The 24,109-nt window shown below is 39.3% G+C and overlaps 1 protein-coding gene across 2 annotated transcripts in view; it reads left to right on the plus strand.

The window, feature by feature from the left end:
- The first annotated feature begins 340 nt into the window (after positions 1 to 340).
- LOC136864274 (complex I assembly factor ACAD9, mitochondrial) overlaps positions 341 to 24,109 on the plus strand; it is a 161,092-nt gene continuing 137,323 nt past the window's right edge. Inside the window, exons 1-2 of one of the 2 annotated variants that reach the window (XM_067141048.2) lie at positions 341 to 1,034; positions 9,635 to 9,843. In XM_067141048.2, coding sequence (XP_066997149.2) covers positions 719 to 1,034; positions 9,635 to 9,843 — 525 coding nt within the window. In that variant the 5' untranslated portion in view covers positions 341 to 718. The remainder of the gene's footprint in view (positions 1,035 to 9,634; positions 9,844 to 24,109) is intronic. The other variant, XM_067141047.2, reaches the window with a different exon arrangement.

Below are 24,109 nucleotides of genomic sequence, written 5' to 3' on the forward strand. Positions count from 1 at the left end.
CACATCTCGGCTCCCTGGAACGACAATTAGTGGCGGTGTGTCCATACCGCTGACATCGTTTACATAATAAAGGAGAGAATATAAAGGCCTGAACCTCTAACATGACTTTAAAAATGGACACACTTTTCGGAAGTTGTTGACTCTCGAATACAACCTTCACAGTACCTGTAGGGATATAGTGAATATCAACTCGAATGAGTGCAGACGGAATTGTGGCTTTAACACACTCCTGCTTGGCGCACATGCAAGCCTACGTCACGAGGGAATTCCGTGTTGCTCGATCTGGCTCGACCACGCTCGACACACCAGTTCGTGACGTCAGCACTCGAGCCTGCTCGAGCAGGCGATCGAGTGGCCCATCCCTATACGAAGTATAGTAAATATTTTAATTGTGTAAACGAAATTCATTTTGGATTTACATAGACGATGGTTGTATGCATAGCCGTGGCTCTGGTTGTATGGTACATTCTGAGATTTTGGCCTTCTACTGTTGGCGACACCTGCATTTATTAGATATTGAATGTCATTTATTTTTAGTTAAGTTTCGCGGAAGGGTTAAAAAGTTCCGAAAGTGTAATTATTAGATGTGAGGCTGTAGTATTGAGTATACTGGTAGTAATTTGTCTTAATTTTTAATTTTGATTGGAAAAGGTGTTTATTCGTTGTTATGTCGAATCAGCTTTATGGAACGTAGATTTTTCTATGTGTGTTGTGAGGAATGGTGAGGTTAGGTTTTGTGTCCGCAAAAATGTGGGGAAGTTTATCACGTATTAGTCGCTGTTATGCTAGTAATTCACTACTTTCTCCTTATATATGTGTACGATTGGGAAGTACTTTGCCGGTGAATTTAGGAACATCCGAGCTTAACGAGGATTTAAAACCCAAGTTTGAGAAGAGAAGTGCATTTGTGAATGATTTATTTTTGGGGAAATATGATGTTAATGTCCTTACGTTCCCAGAAGTTTTGGAACCAGACGCCCTTAAAACCTTGGAGGGACAAGTAAATTTACTGGAGTCTTTTTTTAGACAGGAAGGTTGGTTACCGATTTTATATTTCAAGATGTTGTAGTTATGTAATTTCTGTATTTTTCCTGTTTTCATTGTATTTAATACGCTCTACATTTGTTACCAATACTCTCATTTCAGACTTTTTGTTATATAAGGTGTGTTGGGATGAGTGCATACCCTAAAAATGGAAGTGCAACTTTGAATTTCAAGTGCATCTAAACTGATTGCAATACCAAAACAAGACTTCTTCTGTATATTGACTGGTTAATTATGTGTGGCTACTGCATCTTGAATGTATGCTTCGAGAATGCATATTCCATTAGGAAATTAAATATCACTATAATGTCCAGGATAGGCCTACGTACTTGCCCCGTGATATGGGGCAAGTGTATCTCTAGCCTGTATTCTTCCACTAAATGTATAACACCTAATTGTGGGGCAATTATTATTGTTAGATATTGTTCTTAACTTCCATCTTCTAAGGGCTGCTGGATCAAATCTCTCTTCTGGTACTGCTGCATCATTGAAGGGATAGATTCCACCTTTCTTAAACCCATTGCAAATTACATCCCTAGGTATTTCATTCCATATGTTTCCTACCATTTTTGCAAATTCACATGCATATTTCAACATTTATAAAGTTAGGTTTTCTATTAAATTCTTCAACTTAGTATGTTGGGGTGTGTAAGGTGCAGAATTACAGCATTGGAAAAACATCACAAGAATATGAAGATTAAAGACAAAAACTGGCGTTTTCTTACATTTATTAGTAAGTAAGTTGCTTTCAAAGCAATGTATTAACTTAACAATAACTAAAAACAAATTGTAAACTCAAGTTAAGTTACACCAAATAAGTTACAAGGAAAATAAGTGTTGACAGAAGGTACACTGTATCAAGGCACATTCAGAATTGTTTATCAAATTTTTAAAATAAGGAAACGAAAATTTAACATTGTCACTGCAAATATTCATTTACATAACTTAATGATGTGTTTAAATCTACTTATTAATAAATCAAAAGTAAGTTTCACTCATGGTCCGTCATAAAAAAATCGTCAAATTAAGTTTCACTTTTCATCCATTCACTGAATGTTGTTCTGAGTAAAGGAAATGGGAAACAACAGTTTACCCCTGCAGTCTACAGATGGCAGAGGGAGAATAGACACTATTACGTCTTCTAAAATATCACTGATATCTTTATTGTCTGGATACGTGAAAGCCGAGGTGTGCGAGCTTTCAGAAGCCTTTCTAACAAATTTAACTCTAGGGTTTCCTTCATCATTAAATGATAAGATATGTGCCACAAAGTGTGTTGTAAATTTCTTGCCACAAATATTTAAAAAGATCCAGTCTCCTAATCTCCGTTCAGATGGATTTCTTCCCCGGATTGAACATCCTCCAAATCATCCAATTCTTGCTCTACAAGTTGGGACAGGTAGTCGCCATCACTTGAATTCAGAGGAGGGGTGCAGATGTCACTATCTGACGAATCATGAACAATAGTTTTTGTACGTTTCTTGATCTTCTTTCGTTCTTTCTTCTTTTCATTTCCCTTTCCCACCTTTTCTTTCCACATCATAATTCGCTTGATAACATCATTTGTGAGAACTTCAGCACCAATAGCAATTTTCTTTCATTTTGTCTTTTCACCCGGTGAGGATTGTTCAATGGAAGCTAGTAATAATTCCTCGAAAGTAGTGCTTGCTTGATGCCTGCCATTAATACTAGCAACAGGTTCATTGTGCTGGATATCTCCTGATGTTGAAGGGATGGGTTCAGTTGTTGAAGCACTAACAATATTGTCGTCTCCTGATGATGAAGCGATAGTTTCAGCAGCCAAAGCACTGACACTATTATTGTTAGATATTGTTCTTAACTTCCATCTTCTAAGGGCTGCTGGATCAAATCTCTCTTCTGGTACTGCTGCATCATTGAAGGGATAGATTCCACCTTTCTTAAACCCATTGCAAATTACATCCCTAGGTATTTCATTCCATATGTTTCCTACCATTTTTGCAAATTCACTCTTTGGAAGCTTCTGCCCAATATGTTTTCTCTGCCACGATGTGTCTCAACCCAGCGAGTTTTGAGAGACTTAATGACACTCAAATCTAACGGTTGTAAAAGATGGCTTGAATGGGGTGGCAACTTGATTATCACCACATTTTCTTTCCTAGCCATTTGAATCAATTTTAGACCTACATGAGTTGAATGGCCGTCATATAGGCATTAGAAGCACTGGTCGCTCTTCTCCAACACATGTAAGAAAACTTTTCTGAAAATAGTTCTCAAAAACATCACTTTCCATCCAGCCATTGGCTGTAGCTGCGTATGTCGTGCCTGGAAATCCAGTTCCTGCTGGTGCTGTCCATTGGTCCCGTACATTTTTTCCTCGAAAAATTATTAATGGAGGGGCCTTATCGCTATTTGCATTACAACAAAATAGGACTGTGATATTCTCCTTCCCTGACGAACTAGTTGTCCTTGTACATGCAGCTTCTTTCAATCCAACTACATTGGTTTTAGAGAGATATTTGCAAAATCTGGTCTCATTGAGATTCCATATCAAGTGCGGTTTTTCTGAGAGCCTTCTAATGTTTTCTTCAAAATGTTCAAGTACTCATATATAATGAATGGATCACAACTCATCGTTTGTGCAATTTTGACACTTTGTGTTTTTTTTATTGAAAGATTATGTTGTCTCTTAAAGAGCGCCAGCTCTAGGGTGTCCCTCCTTAGATGGCATTTTTGTTTCATTTTGCGAACATATTCCCCTAGCAGGGAAATAATGTCTTTCCTAGATAGTCCATAGCTGTATTTTTCCATGTATTTTAATCCTTCAGCCAGTTTAGTTTCTATTTGTAGGAATAAATCTGTAGGACGACCAAAGTTTGTTGATTTCTTTCTGCGTCTTGCCTTAACATGGTCAACCAATGTACTACGAGGAATGTTGAATCGTTTACTTGCTGATTTAGTGCCATATCTATCATTCATAACCTCTGCAATTGCTGAATTCGTCATCTTTCAAATAACCTCCTCCTCTGGCAGTCTTCTGCACATAAACACATACCATTGTGTATGCAAATGAATTCAGAGCTGATTCGTATCTGAAATAGAGTAAAATAGTGAAAGTTACCAAAAACATTAAACGCAAAAGTATGCAAGTAAAGGACGGGGTAAGTGCACACCCCACCACGCACTTACCCTATTGGGCATGAACAAATTTACCCTGCATACTTGTTTTGACAGAGCAAGGGCAACCCTTCATGTTTTTGTAGTTAGTTACGTGGTATTTCTACGATTAAATATGTTAATGAAAAGAGTATACTTTTAGCTTTTAAACTTACCATAAATGAAGTTATTACAGTGAAAGGTGGTCCAAATACAACATGGATTCGGAAAGCACGGTGAACTCGGATGGTTAGTTGACAGCATTACTTCCGGAACTGGCCTATACAACTGCTTGTTAGTTGACTTCACCCGCAACATCTAGTGTTAAATGAATGCAAGACAACTCTCCCAACTCCCCAAGAGATGTCACAACGAGTTTCAAATGGACAAATATATTGTGGACCAGGGATGCTCTTGCCCCATCTCACCTTACATGTATAGCTACACATAGACGTGCTGTGAATGTTGTTATGAATATGAGGAATCGTAGAGAAGTCTGCAGTAATAAACTTGGATGTTTGATCAGTTTATAGTGGGGGGAAATTGTATACTGAACCAATCTCAGGTGAAATGGATAATATTTTCAGTACTGAATGCTGCAGAGCATAGGCATATGTTAAATTGGCCTACTGTAGAAAAACATAATTTCTCTCTTAAATAAGGTTTGTTGAGTGGGCATTAGAACATGAACTATAAGTGTGTGGCCTAGTAAATGATCCTGGTTTTTGGCATTCATGTTGTAGCAGAAACAGATTATATGTGTCTACCATCTTGTGGCCATATGTGGCTAGTAGATAGGAATTTTCAGACTTTAATCATGATCAAGGAATGACTTACTTGACTTATTTCTTTTAATTTCTTGACAAAATTTCTCCAGCTTGTTTTATCTGTCGCCAATGCTTTTACCTCTCTCCATGTCTTGTTGGCTCCAGCTATCTTCCTGTCTCAGATAATCCTCGGTCTGCCTTGCCTGTGACTACCTTGCGGATTCCAACTCAGTGCCTGCCTTGTGATACTTTCTTGTCTTTTCACGGTGTGCCGTATCCATCTCCATTTTCTTCTCATTATCTGTTGTTATATGGGACTCTGACTTGTGGCCTCCCGAAGGTCCTTGTTTGAGATGGTCTTTGATCACCATATTCTCATAATGTACCACAAGCAACGAGTTATAAAGGTCTGTTACCTTGTGGTAATGTCTATGGTCACTTTCCAGGTACCGGGCGAGTTGGCCGTGCGTGTAGAGGCACGCGGCTGTGAGCTTGCATCCGGGAGATAGTAGGTTCGAATCCCACTATCGGCAGCCCTGAAAATGGTTTTCCGTGGTTTCCCATTTTCACACCAGGCAAATGCTGGGGCTGTACCTTGATTAAGGCCACGGCCGCTTCCTTCCAACTCCTAGGCCTTTCCTATCCCATCGTCGCCATAAGACCTATCTGTGTCGGTGCGACGTAAAGCCCATAACAAAAAAAAACTTTCCAGGTCTCACTTCCATACAGTAACATAGGTATAATGTTTGAGTTGAATATTCTTAGCTTTGTTTTTCTGCAAATGTGAGGGAATCTCCATATTGGTTGTAACTGCAAAAGCTTCTTTGGCTTTATTTATATGACTCACCATATCTCTAAAAGCACCTTCATTTTGGCTGACCATGCTTCCTAAGTAGCAAAATTCCTCTACTCTTCTATATCCATTCCATCTAGAGTCAAGCTAGAATTGTTATAATGGTTTATGTGCATTTACTTAGTCTATTTGATATTTATATTTTAGTCTACTTCTTTAGCTTCTATTTTTAAGTCATTCAGTTTGATTTCCATGTCCTGAAAGCATTCTACAAGAAGACAGATATCATCTGCATAATCCAACTCTTCCATTCGGTATTTAGTCTCCTCTGTATGCCACGCTTTCTATTCGTTGCATCCCTCAACATACAATTCAGTGTCATGATAAACAAAATGGGCGATGGTAGACATCCTTGTCTTACTCCAGATTTCAGAGCAAATAGTTCAGACAGCTTCCCTTTATGTTCTACTTGACAAGTATATCTGTCATACATTGCCTGTTTAAAACGGACTATCTTTTGTGGGATTCTGAACTTTTCCATAGCCCTCCACATTTTCCTCCGGTTGATAGAATCAAAGGCCTTTTCAAAATCAATGGAAAATATATGCAAAGATGTCTGATATTCAGCAAATTGTTCACTGATTAACCTTAGTGTGTCAGTCTGATTTACAGTTGACCGACCGTCTCTAAAACCTGTTCGTTCTTGATGGAGTCTCATATCAACGGCACTCCTTGACATCAGCTTTCCCCCATATGAGAGCAGTGTTATTCTCCTCTAGTTATTACAGTCTGAGAGGTCACCCTTCTTCAACATCATGATGAGGACTCCCTTCTTCCCTTCCTCAGGAAGGTGTTCTTTGTTCCATGTTAGTGTCAGAAGTGGTTCCTTGATTTCTACTGTTAAATCTGGATCTACCTTTAGGACTTCTGAGATAATGTTATCTACACCGGGTGCTTTGCCACTCTTAATATGTTTCACTGCTTGTGCAATTTCTTGGCGTGTTGGTGGTTCTACCGAGATATCTGGATCCTCCAAAATAATTTTACCTTCTTCAGTTCTTGTTTCCTCACTGAGATTATTGAGTACTTCCATGAATTGCTGGTCTCCATTTTTCCACGTATTGTGTCTAAGATTTCAAGGCTACTCCATTTGCATCTCTGAGTGGTTTCTCCCCCGAAAAGTTCCTCCTAGAGAGCTTTCATGTAACAGTATAAAGTTTGTAAAAAGTAAGTCTTGCTGCTTCTTCTGCCTGTGTTGCCAGTTGATCTGTAAACATCTGCTTATCTCTGCACTTTCTTCTTAACTTCCTTGTAGGCCGCCCTGTATTTTGTCATTGCTGCTGCTTTCTGGTTTCTTGTTGTACTGGAATTGAACAGCGCCTTGCACCCTCTTAGTTTCTGGATTGATTCCCAAGTGCCATCTGATATCCATTCTTTCTTCCCTGGTTCTCTGAAACCTACATGTGTCAAGAAAGAGTTCCTTGACTGTGTTCCATTTACATTTATTTCTTCATCTGGTTGTTCAGGGAGGGCCTCAAACCTGTTTTTTCAATTGTATTTAACACCTGTCAAAAGGAAATTCTGGCATTGTACAAACTCAGTGAAGAGATATATGATACAAAGTATGTAAATGAACATCACAAGAAAAAAAGTTAATACAAAAAACTAATAATAATATTTCACAAACAGAACTATAGCACTGCATTTGAAAGTTACTTTCTGATGTTCTTGTACCTTCATTTCATTTTGCATTTCAAGTTTTCCAAATTTCCCTGAGTTGAAAAGTTTCATTTGTACAGTTGCCTGTTTTATTGGTGCTGCCATTTTCAATCTTATGTCAGCAGTCATAAGGTGATGGTCGCTCCCAACATCTGCTCCACATTTATTCCTCACATCCAGGAGTGAATGTCTCAGTCTTTTCCTTATTGCCAAGTGATCAATTTGGTTTTCTGTCCAGAGATCAGGTAACACCCACAAGATCTTTTGGCAGTTCTTATGTTGAAATAGTGATCCATCTATAACCAATCCAGAATTACTGCACAGGTCTATGAATCTCTGACCATTATTATTTTCTTTTCCTATTCCATGTCTACCCATGATGATTTCTCTTTCTTCACTTTTACTGTCAATTTTTTCCTCGGAGTGGGAAGGAAGAGGCCATGGCCTTAATTAAGGTACATCGTCAGCACTACGGAAAACCATCTTCAGGGCTGCCGACAGTGGGGTTTGAACCCACTATCTCCCGAATGCAAGCTCACAGCTGTGTGTCCCTAACCGCATGGCCAACCTGCCTGGTACAAATAAATAAAACAGAAAAGAAAAGGAGAAAAGAAGGTGTATAACTAATAAAAGTTAGTTCAGTGAACAGTATAAAGCTGTCTGTCTCATCATATAGCTGTAAATGAGACAACAGCACGCAGAAGGACATCTCTTCGTATTGCTTTAAATGAGCTACTGTCAGTGATCACTGTAAAATTCTCTCGCAGGATATCTTCTTCCTGCAATCTTTCTGTGTGTCTTACGCAATCTGCCCAAGCAGAAGCTGTAATGATTCGATTGCTTCATTCATGAGCATGTCAATATCTGCTCTCCAGCACTTTAACCTAGAGTGGTGGCAGTGTAGTGCCAGTATCTTGAAAATGGTTGTTGGCAGTGTGGTGCCAATATCTCAGAACTGTTGGTTTTAAGATCCTTAAGATGTGGTTTTTGGTGTTCCGTAGAGACTTAACCAAGATTTGTTCCTCGCGTCATAAGACTTAAAATGAACTTTGTCTCATCCTTGTACATCAAGTTGGATTTTGGCTGTTTTGGCAAAGGGCCTAAATCTAGGGCAGAAGCTGAATTTTGAAAAATCCTTTCGTAGTATACCTATAGAGCAAATGATGGAACTATTTTCTTAATTGCAGCTTTCTAGGTCTTTTGGATCTGGAGAATTCGTGATCAGTGAATGGGATTTGGCTATTATTTGTACATTATTGTAACTCATATTCAAACGCATGTGAAAATAGAAATGAAAAGTGATTTCTTGTCAGTAATAGTAAAATCGAATGATTGTAAGTGTAATGTTTTGTGAAAAATGAAAAAATAAAAATAAATTTATACTGTCATAGCAAGGTTTGAACCTTTGGCCTCGGGGTTCTAGAGGGTGCACCCTATCACTGGACCCTTGACGCGAAGCCATGCATATATTACTAGTGTCATCTTTCTCTCGAACTAGACATTGCTTTGACTACTTTTGACGAGATGTGATCTGTTTGTTCTGATGCTAGACCTTGGTATTTTTTATTCTGGATTATTGATTAAAGGGGCTGCCTGGCTGAGGTGGTAAAGGCGTGCTCGGTCCGCCTGGAAGGACGTGGGTTTGAATCCCCGTCAGGAAGTCGTAACATTTAAGAAACTAGATTTCCACTTCCGGAGGTGCATATGGCCCTGAGGTTCACTCAGCCTACACCAAAAATGAGTACCAGGTTAATTCCTGGGGGCAAAGGCGGCCGGGCATAGAGCTAACCACTCTACCCCATCATGTGCCGAGGTTAACAATGGTGGAAGCCTTTACCTTCCACTCCTCCAAGGGCCTTAATGGCCTGTACGGAGGTGACTGCTTCTTTTTTTTTGTTGATAAAAATGTGATACGATAACAGTTGACTTACCGCACCAGTCTCTCAGTCTTTGCTGATGTGTAAACGGTGCTTTGCGTCGTTGTGTATGCTCAGTGTCTTCTACCTGGGACTTTGACAATTGATGTTTGCCATTATTTATTTCTAGTACTGTATACCTGTAGTATAATTTCATAATGGATGGATGAGGTAATTATTTTTGCATTCAGTAACATTCATATGATATTAAATCAATAGAATATATTTCCATATCATTCAACCACTTTTTAATTTTTCAGTCGATTCACAAATAATTAACTCGGAGAGATGCATCCCAGAAAGCACACTGGAAGGACTAAAAGAAATTGGTTTATTTGGAATGAGGGCCCCTTCCTCATGTCATGGAATGAATCTGAACGCTACTGAGTATGCACGCTTGAAGGAAGTCATAGCACAGGAGAGCTCAATCGCTGAAATTTTACATGTACATGGAGATCTGGGACTCCAGGTAATATCATCAGTGGCGAGCTACTGTCTATTTATATTTTATGGAGAAATAATTCAGTATTTCTATTTCAGGTGCTGGTTAAGTCTAGCATTATTTGTATGTGTGTATTTTTTTCTGTCTGTTTTAAACAAACTGGCTTTGTTAAGAGATTTGCTTTGACAAATTTGTGCTTAACTATAATTCTAAAATTAAGTAATAAAATATATAAACATAGGAATTTATGAACACATTAAAAGTTTAACAATATGAATGACTATACTAAAATTGGAATAACCATTAATTCTAAAGATATTGACGTCCAAAACATAGTATCTTCGAATGTTCAAAATTTGGCTAAAAAGGTCTTAACCTTGAGATGATTATGTAGGCTGAGGATGCTTGAAATTCAAGCGAAACATGTCCCTATAAAACAGTGTTGTAGCATTATGATCTAACAACATAAAACCAATTGTATTGAAAAGGTGGGATATAAAAAATCACAATATTGTAAGCATATTGTAGTGGTTGCCACTGAGGTGAAGTTTGACGTGGCGGAACAGATGGTAATCGCTCGGCGTAAGGTCAGGGCTGTAGGGTGGGTGGTCTAAAACTTCCCAGCCAAAAGTGTCCAATAAACCTCGGGTCTGAGCTGCAGTGTGAGGCCTTGCATTGTCGTGGAGAATGAGAATTCCCTTTGTCAGCATGCCACGTCTTTTGTTTTTTATCGCTCTGCGTAGCTTTCTTATAGTTTGGCATGTGGCAGGTGAGTCGATATTCTTGAACATTTGAGCAAGCACAGAACAGAAGCCTACAAGTTAGCAACAGAGCTGCAACTAAGCACCATTGTTCCCGAGGCATGCCGATGTGCGCGCGAACTACTAGCATCTACGAGAAAACGACCCTTATTTAAAAAACACGTCTTATATTATTATGTTCTGGATTCCTATGTAATGGCATATTCCATTCCTTGTTCACAACCAGAAATGAAATATGTCTGCAAATTTTGTAGTAGTTTTACATTTTTATATAGTCTTAGTAATATTACATATGTGAAGAATGTAACAAAATTGTACGTATCTAAGTAATTATTCAAAATTTAAAAAAAAAAACAGGTTTCAGTTTTATTTTTCAGACTCTAGTAAAATAATTGGCAAATTTCCTCTCATGTAGAAAATATTTCATGTGCTAAAGTTGGCTTAAGAGAATAGTTCAATCAAAATTGGGATTTCCAACACTTTGTCTGTGAAATACAGTAGGTCCAAGTGCCTCCACTCCTTACAATAGCACTAATCCCTTCTCAGGATCCTGGGTGGCCATGAGCATTGCATTGCATTACATTGGTCATTTAACCTTGTTACAAATTGAAACCAAGCTATTAGTGAGGGGCTAGGTTCGGGTGTCAGGTAAATATAAGTCCCATTATGTGGGAGTTAGAGAAAAAATTTTTTAAGAAAGCCTAAGGCACAAGAGAATGCAAAGAATTTGGCACTGGGCGAGTTGGCTGTGCGGTTAGGGGCGCACAGCTGTGAGCTTGCATCCATGAGATGGTGGGTTCGAACCCCACTGTCATCAGCCCTGAAAATGGTTTTCCGTGGTTTCCCAATTTCACACCAGGCAAATGCTGGGGCTATATCTTAGTTAAGGCCACAGCTGTTTCCTTCCCACTCCTAGCCCTTTCGTGTCCCATTATCGCCGTAAACCTATCTGTGTCGGTGCGACGTAAAGCAACTTGTAAAAAAAAAAAATTGGCAGAGGTAAGACTGTGGGATGAAAATGGCATATGGACTTTCCACGGCGCATCCTATAATAATAGTTTATTTGCTTTACGTCCCACTAACTACTTTTACGGTTTTTGGAGATGCCGAGGTGCCAGAATTTAGTCTCGCAGGAGTTCTTTTACATGCCAATAAATCTACGGACACGAGGCTGACGTATTTGGGCACCTTCAAATACCACCGGACTGAGCCAGGATTGAACCTGCCAAGTTGGGGTCAGAAGGCCAGTGCCCTAACCATCTAAGTCACTCAGCCTGACACACTGCATCCTCATACCTCAACTGACCAGTTAAGTTGTGATGGCTGATCAGTGTATATTAGTGGTGTTCTGTTTAGTCTGTTAACTTATGTAAAGTGGACTTGTTAAAAACGGTTCCAGTTACATTTGGTCTTGCATCAAAACTAAGATTGTTGTCAAGTACTGAGAAACGTTTTACAGTGGATAGGAAAGTGGTAATGTGCCAAGTGTGTATCAGAACTATAGTGTGTTTCATGAAGTCCTAACTTGGCCAACAAGTACATAGTGCATTGCACACAAACAAAAAAAGATTGTGTGTATTTGAAGCAGGTACTCTTGACTCAAATGGGACAGTCGGGTTCAGAAAGTGAATTTTTTAATGATATGTGCCGGGCAGTGGTAGCTGCAAACATTCCGTGGAACAAATTTGGTGCTGGAATAACGTTCATTTCTTGAAAGAGTCTACACTTCGAAAGAATTTTCTGAACGAGTGTTACCAGGATATACTGGCGTCTATTTAAAGTGGTACTCAGAAATCCTATATCTGGATCGCAGTAGATGAAACGATAGACACCTTGGGATGGGAAACTAGATCGAGAAGCCCCATCAAAGTCACACCTAATCTTGTTTGAGAATCCTCGAACAAACAAACCGTGCAGCACTTGCAAGAATTTGTAACAGTGAAGGTAATTTGGCCTGAAGGCATTCAAGCAGGTAAAGTACTAGTTTCAGCTGCTGTGGCCTATTTGTTGAAAGACGCTAAATCACTGCAAGTTTTTTACCTTAACACTGTTCATTTCACATGTTGAGTACACAGATTACATGTCCTGAAGAAGTGAGCAGTAATTTTATGAATGTAAATAATTTAATAGTGTCCAATAAAAGCATTTGTGAAAGTTCCAAAGAGAGTTTAATAGTTTAATGTTACAAAGGACATTACAGCACATAGCCTTGCCACCTGAGCATATTGTAACATAATGAGGCACTTGGCTTCAAGCTGTTAATTTCTGCTGAAAATTGTAGATTCATTTCCTCCTGAGTTGTCAGCATCAGTACGCGATTCTCAGAGTGCATTCAGCGAACCGAGTGTAGTCAGCAATATTGCATACATTCAGAGCAATTTTATTTGGATCCTCTTCAAGAATCCATAACAGTTGTGAGGAATGCTAAATTGAAACAGTAATACCCTGGCGGAACAAACTCCGTGCAGTCTTGAAACTAAATCCAGGTTACTAAAATTTTCTGTTTGCAAGCTCATTTGTAGAGAACAAGAAGAACCCCCAGAAGATATTTCACCCAGCAAGTTTTATCTTTTAATACACCAGTGTCTTCCTGCAGTGTTGAACAGTCCTTCTCAGCCTACAAGAGAATTTTATCAGAACTGCGCCAAAACATCATAAAAATGAAAACCTTGGCTTGATGATACACTGTGCATTACAATAAATAAAAAAAAGGTACCCTACCAATTGTAAGGGGTTCGAAGATAGATTTTATATTAACTTTATTTAGTAACATTTAATTTTCATTTTCAGGGCATGAGGGCAACAGAAAATTAGCTACAACAATAAATTATGTAATATACTCTGCAATTATAATGCAAGACATTCTTTTTAAATATTTGAATTATTTTGATTATGCCTTTAATTTGATTACTTAATTAACTAGACTTAACTGTCAGATTGAGAAAAAACAGACTAAATTATCTGAAGCAACGATAAGTTTGTCGTAAATTATGTAAGTATTTAAAATAATTTCATTGTCTCATATACAGGGATTATAATTTAAGTCTTCGCACTGTTTGGTCACAGGCTGCCTGGGTCAGTTTGACCAGCTCTGTTGTCAAACATTCTCTTTGTATTAATTTGGGACTTGTGCATTATTATGAATGAGAGTTCTACGGAAATCGCTTCTTGCATGGCATACCCCTTCGGTATCCTCCGTTCCATGTCTAATTCTCTACCACATCATAGAACAGCAGTCCATGGAATATAACCATTAATTGGTAAAAAGTGTTCTAGCATGAGAGGGAGAGAGAGATGCATAGGGTGAATCGTCTAAAATTACCACCACAGGTAGTTCCAAAACGGGATGTGCAATTGATACGCTGTTTTCACAAAATGGAAATACATGCAGGGGGTCACAAATGTAGCCCGTACAGCGATTCCAACAATACTTGGAATTTCGAACACTGAAATAAATATTAAGGGAGAGATTATTAGAATCACAATGGCTTTTATTGCAGCCCTAATGCAAACAGTTTATGAAATTTCATCATTTCCATCTGGGAGTGCTTTCTGCTCCAGTTGACTGGCTTGTACTAGGGTATGTGGGGCTCCTGTCTTTCCAGTGTGTACGTTAATGTTACATTTTTTGTCCAGTAATATGGATTACGTTGCAACTTTCCTGTCAGTACCTTGTGGTATTGCATAAATTGAAGTCGTACAGGATTAAACTAGACAATGGTACAGATATGATATAAAAGCAGATGTAATCCTAGTGTATAGTGAATGCAGAAAGAATGCCATACTTTCATGTAGTGTGTGCACTGAGAGATATCCTGACTGATATCATCCAACTTGACACCTATTTCCAAATTACTTTAATTAACTACATGAAACCGAAAGTGTAACATCTCAGAAAACATTCCTGAAACAAACAAGTGACTGGAGAAGAGGGTGAAATTAATGTTCTAGCAGCTGGTGCTGTAGATCCCCACATTAGCTCCTGGACTATCATAAGGGAAGGTGGCATTAATTGGGCAAGTGTGCTATGTATTCTGCACAATCATAGGTTCCATCCATATCATGTCCCTCCATCAAGAGCTGTATGGAAACGATTTACAGAATTTTGTCAGTTTTTGTGAAAATGTTAAGACATGGTACACCAGAGTTGTCATGTATATTGTTTATGGACAAAGCAATGTTTACAGATCATGGCGAAGTACTCCCTTTTAACACATGCACTCTTGGTCAGTAAGCAATTCCCATTGGCTTCGGCAAATGAAACGTCAATGCCCATTAAGTTAAAATGTGTGGTGCGGAGTAGTGGACCATCATCTCATGGTACGATGTTTTCTAGATGGGTCACTGAGTGCCAACAAGCATGTCACCTTCCATCCTAACATAGGAACTTACACTGTATTTGAGGGGGAACGCCATTCCAGTAAAAATTATGTTCATTAATTTGATTAAACTCTTAAAAGAGGTGGACCCCCTGTGGGTGGGGGACGCAGATGAAGAATACACCCATGGTATCCCTGCCTGTCGTAAGAGGCGACTAAACGGGGCCCAAGGGGCTCTCAACTTGGGAGCGTGGGTTGGCGACCACGGGGCCCTTAGCTGAGATCTGGCATTGCTTCCCCTTACTTGTGCCAGGCTCCTCACTTTCATCTATCCTGTCTGACCTCCCTTGGTCAACTCTTGTTCTTTTCCGACCCCGACGGTATTAGAGCATTTGAGGCCTAGGGAGTCTTTCATCTTCACGCCCTTCGTGGCCCTTGCCTTTCTTCGTCCGTTACTTCTTTTTTCGAAGTGATGGATCCCTTCTTATTTCTTCCTTTTTCTCTGTCTAGCCCCTGTGAGTGGGGGATGCAGATGAAGAATACACCCATGGTATCCCCTGCTTGTCGTGAGAGGCGTCCAAGGGATGATTGTTTTAGAACCATGAAACTACTTTTGATTAGTACCACCACACAGGGAACACCATGGGTTGCCTGTACTTGCGAGTAGTACCACTATATTAGGTACGAAATAGGTTTGTGATTAGTAGCAGCAGAGAGTGGGTCACTGTGGGTTTCCAGTACCCGTGAGTCGTACCCTTGTGAGCAACACCACGAGTCCGGGCATTGCCTGTTCTTAGTACCACTATATGGGTGGCACCGTCAGTCTGCGTTGCCTGTGCTTACTACCCACTATGTGAGGAACACCACGGGAATACTGGCGCCCGTGATTAGTACACCTAGGTGCCTATGTGTGGCGCCATTATGTGAGAAACACCATAGGTCGGCGTTACCTGTACGACGTCCAATACTTCTGAGTAGTACAGTCATGTGTGGAACACCGTGAGTCTACGCTACTTTTGATTAGTACCCCAACAAGACAATTACCATGGTTCTCCTTTACTAGCGATAAGTACCATTATGCGGGGCCATTGACCTGTATTTTGGACCCCTTTAGACAACAAACATCCTCGATTCAGGATTGTGCTTTAAAAGTGGTCTCTTGGTCAGTAATAGTATATTTTTTGGGTAGGATCCACTGATTGTTTTAATTTCATATCCATCCATTCATTCTTCATACCATTTCTTATGTTGGTCAGTAGATGATTTAAAACTTTTAATTTGTCATTTCATTTCGTATCATGAAGAATACACCCATGGTATCCTCTGCTTGTCGTGAGAGGCGTCCAAGGGATGATTGTATTAGAACCATGAAACTACTTTTGATTAGTACCACCACACAGGGAACAATCATCATCATCAAAAGAGGTGGACAGTTGGTTAAAATTCCCTCATTAATTTGAAGATCACCAGAGACCACGTGTACAGAGAACACAGTTCTATGCTCATTGGCCAGAGAACATCACACCTGCAAATACGTATTTTCTTTTGCTGGATTGATAGTTCTGATAGATTGTTTGTAATTTTCATGTTATTGCAATTCTTATATATGTGTGTGTGTGCTGTAGTTTTTAAATAATATATTCATTCATGCATAGTAGGTATGAAATGAAAATGAGTTTGCTTAAATGGTTATCAACAAAAAAGAGGGAGGGGTACCTCTGATTATGTAGGTGTTCAAGTAAAACAACCAAAATTATGTGACGAATATATTGAGGTTAAGAAGACTGTAGAATGTGAAAATAATGCTACCATATATGGTGATTATGAGTCCGATGGTGAATTTGCTGGATTCATTGACAACTTAGTCCAAGAACAATGTGCCTCAAAAGATTCTTATTCAGTCAGTGAGGAGGAATGTCCTGAATGCTGGTCAGATCATTATAATTACTTTTTGAAAGAAAATAGCCGGTTAGTTGTTAAGAATGGGAAGTTCAGCTGCTCATTATGTAGTAGATATACTGAACAGGGTGTGGAGCCACAGTTAGGTGTGGGAATCAAATCAATAAAGGATGGTTACGGTGTCAGGTGACCTATTATGGAGCTAGAAGTGATATCAACCAACAAGCCTCAGAGAGAAACCTTTTATTCATAAAAATTCTCTTCACCATGGAAAGGCCAAAACATATTAGAAAAGAAGCTGCCAGTGAAACTTTGGAATCAGGAATTGACAAAATGATGCAATATCATCTTGATACTACTGTTGGAATGTTCCATACTGCTTATAAGTTAGGGAAATTAAAAGGGCCTTGCACAGATCTGCCTGTTGATATTCAGGTACAGGAGCATAATAACTTGTAGAGGGGAAGGATTCTGGATTGAAGATTAAGTTGCACAAATATTCTAAACCATATTTCCACAGGGATGAGAAAGATGATAATAGAACACATTATCAAAAACAATATAAAAATAAGTGTGTTGGTAGATGAATCAGCTAAAACCAAAATGGTTATATATTTAAGATGTGCAATGTCATTTGATTCACCAGTAGGTACATTTTTCTGAGATCTTGCTGAGCTACAAAATGTGTCAAGATCTTCAATTAAAGAAGCCATTCCCTCCTATTAGTCTTCCTATGGATTGGATGAGTTATATTTAAAAGAAAGTTTAGTGAGATTTGCTTGTTATGCTTAGTACAAGCAATGTTGTATAAAAACAACGACAGGCCAAATTTCCTGATTTAATAATAGGGCAATGTGCCAATCTCTGGCTTGAAATTGCAGTTCACATAACCAGGGAAAAGGTTATAGGTGTTGCCACTTTTCATAGTTTCTTTGACAAATTACCTTATTTCTCTGAATCGAAGATGACATTTTTTCTCAGAATTTCATGTGAAAAATCAGGGGACATCTTGCATTCGTGACCTAAACAGTAATGAACAACACTGACAGCTACCATGGTAACAATGCTGTTTCCCTTCACCCCCTCATGCACACGTACAAAACTCATTGACCTTCAACATCTGCGTCTTTATTAGGCTTATACATTGCTAGCCATGACAGCCTGGTGTGCAGTGTCTCTGCGTAAAGTCACTGGTTCGCAGAAAATAGTGAAGAGAGAATGACATTCTACTAGCCTCTACAAAACGTTCCTCACATCTGCAGAATGGCATCAAAACATTATTCTCTTGAGCTAACTGCAAGGTTGACCATAATGTACTTCCGAGCCCCAGCTGCGCAGGAAAAGTCATTTGAATTGGAATGGCAAGTATCCGACCCTTTGAATTCTTAGAAAGGCCGTGGCTACTCAGTGGCAGAGTTATAATGCGTCTACTGTATCTGACGTTTAATAAAAGTAACAGTTTTATGGACAGCAGGAATATTTTCGTGATGGATCATCATATTGTAGAGACACTTGCAGTAGGTATTGCTGGAAAATTTTCAGTAGGTTCTTGTCAGTATTATGATGCCAACTTTAAGTTAATGATTATTATAATAAATGCATGGAAATTAAGAATAATTGTGCAGCCAGAAGAAAGTACGGCATAACTAAAGTCAATGTTCGACCTTAGCATAAAGACAAAGATAGCTTTAAAATGCGTACTGTACAAAAAATGCATTCAGTGGCCCGCAACAAGGACACTTTAAAGAAGTCGAACATGAAATTGTGAGGTGTGTACACGAAAAACGCAGTCGGAATGCTGATAACACGAGATGTGATACGAATGCGGTTCATGAAGAGGAATTCCCTGAACTTTCAAAGGTAGTATCAGATACCTCTAATGAAAATGATTAAGGAAGTAGATAGGATTTACATGATACTTCTGTGTTTTTTTCTCAAGTTAAATTTGAAATTTGTTATAGTTCAAATTATGATTTCACAAAGCTCTTTTTAAGCTTAATTTGTTTGAAGGAAAAAGTGGGGGTCGTCTTGCATTCAGGGTCATCGTGGATTCAGAGAAATATGGTGTATTCATTATACAGTATGCCTCCCCAAGTGTGCTGGTTTTTTAAATGAGAGACTATGTAAATTAGGTAAAAAGAAAATAGTATTAGGTTGGTAACTTAGAGTCTAAGAACTGTTAAAGCTGTATGGATTTCCAGTCCATCACTTATGAAACACTTTTTAGAAGCCTCAACAGATGCCAGTAGAGAAAGTAAAGAAAAATGTAAGTGTTTTGGACTTCGTTCTGTAATGCTAGTTGCTTTATGTCGCACCGACGATGGCAACGATGGAATAGGAAAGGGCTAGGACTGGGAAGGAAGCGGCCATGGCCTTAATTAGGGTACGGCCCAAGCATTTGCTTGGTGCGAAAATGGGAAACCACGGAAAACCATCTTCAGGGCTGCCGATATTGTGGTTTGAAACCACTATCTCCCGGATGCAAGCTCACAGCTGCGCGCTCCTAACTGTACGGCCAACTCGCCCGGTGTGTTCCGCAATGAGACAGGTCACTAAATGCCAACAAGCATGTCTACTTCCTAACATAAAAACTTCCACCAATGTTAGAGAACATTCTGTTGCACACAGTGCTGTATTTGAGGGGGAATGCAATTGCAGTAAAATATATTGAACCCATGACCTTTGTGCCCTAAGAACATTATGCATAATATGACAAATTAAACTTAAAGTTGGATTCTTGATAGCATGGATTTGACACGTGACGAGGGGGTGATTACCTTCGGTCCCACGCTATGGGGTACGTGACGTCAACCACACGTGTCGACGGCAGAAGAATCTCTAGTCATTTTTATGAACTATTTCAAAGCGCGTGTACCCGGCGTGACCACGCCAAGTCAAAAAAATATAGTGCCTATCAAAGGAGGTCAATCATCTCACAAATCGAACCCGTAAAATTTTTAAATGTCCATGAACACTACCGCCAGAAATGTAGCAAGCATGTAGTCACTTTCAAAACTCTTGAAATTACAGTTTAGGTAAGTCAGAAAATTTATAAAATTTTTCTTGGCGGCAAAGGGAGAGACCTGAAGAGAGGGGGTAACTGCTATAAATATGAAGGGACGCCATGACGAAGTTTCCTTCTCCGGCATTTGTGATACAAAGCGGACGAAAAATTGTTGAGCTGCTCTGCTAAATCAAACCAACGAAAGTAGACTGAGTTCAACTGCAGATTTTAGCCATTGCGGCTAAGTCTTGACTCCATGGGGAGATAGTTTTCTTGAGAGAAATAAGTGTATCAGATAGGACGGTCAAAGTACTGAAATATTCTAATGTGATTAAGTAATTCGTGTGCCGAAATAATTATAGTCCATCGTGTGCGCCCAGCAAACAAGTGAAGGGTATTTTCTTTTTTTTTATGCTTTATTCCAGGAAACCTGAAGAAACACAATGATATGTACAGCCATGAATGTAAAAATGGCTAAATAAAATGCCAGGGTCGCAGGTGAGCCCTATGACGAACAATGGTGTGACTACATAAGGTAATGTGACTTTCCATCTTACTACCTCTTATATCTCATCTCGTGATTTCTAAAAGTGTATTTGCATGGGGATATACGACGCAGTGGTCGCCCTACTAAGTTTTGTAAATGTGAGAGTACGACTAAAAGAGTCATTGGTTTTATTTTCCACTTGGATAAATTTTGAAGTTTTGCGAGGGCCGTATAATGTTGTAAAAAGTTATTGAATAGGGTTCTGAAGTGATATCACGTCCAATGTAGATCGTCATCCGTGTGAGTGTACTGCCTATATTTTGTGATGTCAAAGTAAGATGTTCATTCGACGTAAAATTCTTCTGACTGCAATTTGACGTTAATAATAATAATCCATGGTTACTCATTTTCAATCGAGAGGAAGCGCGCTGTCGGGTGAGAACCTAGGGGATGAATTTGGTCACGGAGAGAAACGTTCTTTTTTAATGCCCATTTTAAACCGTGTCTGACTGACAATAAAAGATCTAGTAGAATGTTTCAGTCATTTCTCGTAAAAATCAAGTTATTAAATACAATATCATATGCGAAGTTATTCATGATTAATGCATTGTGCGATATTAGGCGTCGGTATTTCTAGTGAGGATTTTATTCCAGTTCTTTGTCGATGATAATTGTGGAGCTGGGAGACAGAGGTTGGTTTTGTGAATCAGGTTGGACCTGTCATTGAAGCCGGGGCCCGGAAGCCCGAGGAATGTTTTATATGAGTTAAGATGAGATGTGCGAATCAGGTAAGAGTCCTGTCATTGAAGCCGGGATATGATAGCCCGAGGAATATTTATAATGTTGAGAATGGAAAGAAATTCATAGAAATCCATAGCGGTATAATTGGCGACGCGTATAATTAGTGTGGGCATCTTGAAGCATAATCTGTGCATTTTGTTGGTTAGAATATCGTATTTGTTTAATTATGTCGGCAGAGTTTAAAGGGAACATTTTGAGAAGTCAGTCAGGTAGAACGAACCGGGTGGTTTCTGTAACTGCCAAGCGAGCATGGGGTGAGAGACCTAAGCGGACAGCGGGGATAATAACGGGAATAGGAGTGGAGTCGAGATTGTACTGTATTCTCGGCCAGGAAAACGTTAAAATGCTGGATTTAGTTGAAAATTCATAGCCGGTAATGATCTAAGTATTGTGAAATACTGTAATTGGGGACGTAATGAACATTTGAAACCATGAACTTTGAGTATAAGGAACAGAGTAACCCAATTTCAGGGTTGTCCAAAATATAGAGCGATGGTCGTGATTGATCGGTTTGTCTGTGAGGGGTGTGCAAATTTCATAATGGTAATGACGAGATATGACATCGTAATTATATGGCGAGTTGTTTGGTTTGTACGTAGATTATTAGGATATCCAAGTGTTAAACGGTTAGGATTAGATTAGATTTTTAAGCATGATATCGCGAGATGAGATATATAGCTGGACATGAATGATGTAACAAATTCTTTTCCAGCCAGATAAACATCGCAATATTGAATTTTACATCACAGCTGCGTAGAAAGTTGTGAAGAAACCAGAGTCCGCGGAGATAAAATTTACTGTTCTTTAACATTTCGATAAATCATTTAAATTTATTAAATTATTAAATTCAGTGAACCGCATTTTGAAATAACTTTAATCAAGCGAATAACTTGGAGATGCATTCTGGAAATTTTAATTTGTTGTCTGGGGAATATTAAAAAATAAAGTAAAGATAAAAGGGACATATCCGAAGGAAATGGATTTTCTGCCACAAAGTTTGTGAGCATTGTTGTTGTTGTAATTATTGAACTTTGATTGATTGAGCAGTGAATGTGCTGGGGATAAGTAAAGTGGAACTTTGGTCATCAACCGATGTAACTTAATTGTGTTTAGCCTTCAGCTCAGAAACTTGGATGGTCAGGGGGTCATCAACCTCAGTGACTTAGATTAGGGCCATATGCCATTGTAGCATCATTTCCTTGCGGTCATCATCCACAATGACTTTAAAGTAACTTAGAAGAGTAGATGTCGGTCCATGACACAGACGCAGGTCACATCGATTCAATTAAGGGTCCATGCCGTAGAACCACTGTGTGGCACACACCGATTGGACGGCCTTAATTATACTCAGAGTCCAGAGTTCGTGTTACGAGGGCTGGACCATAACGAATCACTATGATGGTACATGTGGTCTCACATGGAAGCCGAATTTAAGTATTTCCAGACTTTCCTTTCTTAAATGATTAATAATTGAGACAATGGTTTCTAGTAAGAATGCCCATCAGGCAATTACGTTAAAGTCTCACACCAGTGTTCTGACCATTATGTAAAAATGATTGTGGTGTCCAGTGGACACAATTGACTATGACATCGTTGACATAGTAAATTACTTCATTTCCCTGAATAAATAGGAATCTTTAAATAGACCTTTCATTCCAGTAGATAGATTAGAATTAATGAACCCTACCTTTACCTCAGCAAGTGACGAAGAACCCGAAACGACCCAAGAGACAGATCTCATGAACTTTGCTGATAGGTAAGGAAGGTAGGTATCCTTCAATAAGGACCTAAAGGGTACAATATATATGCTAAAATAATTTGTCATGTGCAGCAATCTTTGCATGGCAAACTGGTAGCATGTATTGTGGCTGATAGTCATAGTTCTGAATACAATTGGTAAACATACGCACATGGGCGAGGTAAGCATACATACCCTATTAGTGGCTGGTCAACTGGAACAGACAGCACTCCCAAATGGAAATGATGATATTTCATGAACTATTTGTGCTAGGTCCCTGCAACAAGCAGTTGTGGTTCTTATCTTCTCTGCTTTTATTTTCATGTTTAAGAGGCATTGTTCCGTTAAAAAAAAACTAAGTGCTCAAAAACAGTTTTTTGAGCATTGTTGGGATTGCTGAATGGGGTACATTTGTGAGCCGCTACATGTACTTCCTTTCTGTGTAAATAATGCATCAGTTTTGCATATTGTTTCGGGAATATTTGCATTGGTAGTTTTAGGCGATTCATCCTGTATATACAGGGTACGTCATAAGTTCCTCCAGGTTTTCAGAAACCGGTAGGGTAGTAACCAGAATACATTGAGAAGAAGCAAGTATGTCAGCAAACTGGGAAAATGTTCAAGTTTCTGTCATATTAAGCCCTGGTGTGTCCAGTTCCGCGGTGTAGGGGGCAACGTGTCCGCCTTTCACCTGGCGGCCCCGGGTTCAATTCCTGGCTGGGTCAGGGGTTTTTAATTGTAAATGATTAATATTCCTAGCCTGGGGACTGGGTGTTTGTGTCATCCTTAACATTCTTTTCCTCACATTCAACACTTTAAACTTCCGCAATTACACTTACACACAGGTTCCTCTCATATGGTGAAAGTAGTGGCAAAAGATCTGCAGAGGTTGATACCACGAACAAATATCATTTATTTAAAAAAAATATTCCTGATATAGTTGTGCATTTTCCCACTAAGAGTCAATAGTGTGCTAACATGGCATTCCCTACCGGGCGAGTTGGCCGTGCGCGTAGAGGAGCGCGGCTGGGAGCTTGCATCCAGGAGATCGTGGGTTCGAGCCCCACGATCGGCAGCCCTGAAGATGGTTTTTAGTGATTTCCCATTTTCACACCAGGCAAATGCTGGGGCTGTACCTTAATTAAGGCCACGGCCTCTTCCTTCCAACTCCTAGGCCTTTCCTGTCCCATCGTCGCCATAAGACCTATCTGTGTCGGTGCGACGTAAAGAAACTAGCAAGAAAAAAGAAAACATGGCATTCCCAGGAGAATAGAATGTGAGCTC

This window comes from Anabrus simplex, chromosome 2 (genome assembly GCF_040414725.1).
Source record: "Anabrus simplex isolate iqAnaSimp1 chromosome 2, ASM4041472v1, whole genome shotgun sequence".
Taxonomy (NCBI): Eukaryota; Metazoa; Arthropoda; class Insecta; order Orthoptera; family Tettigoniidae; genus Anabrus; species Anabrus simplex.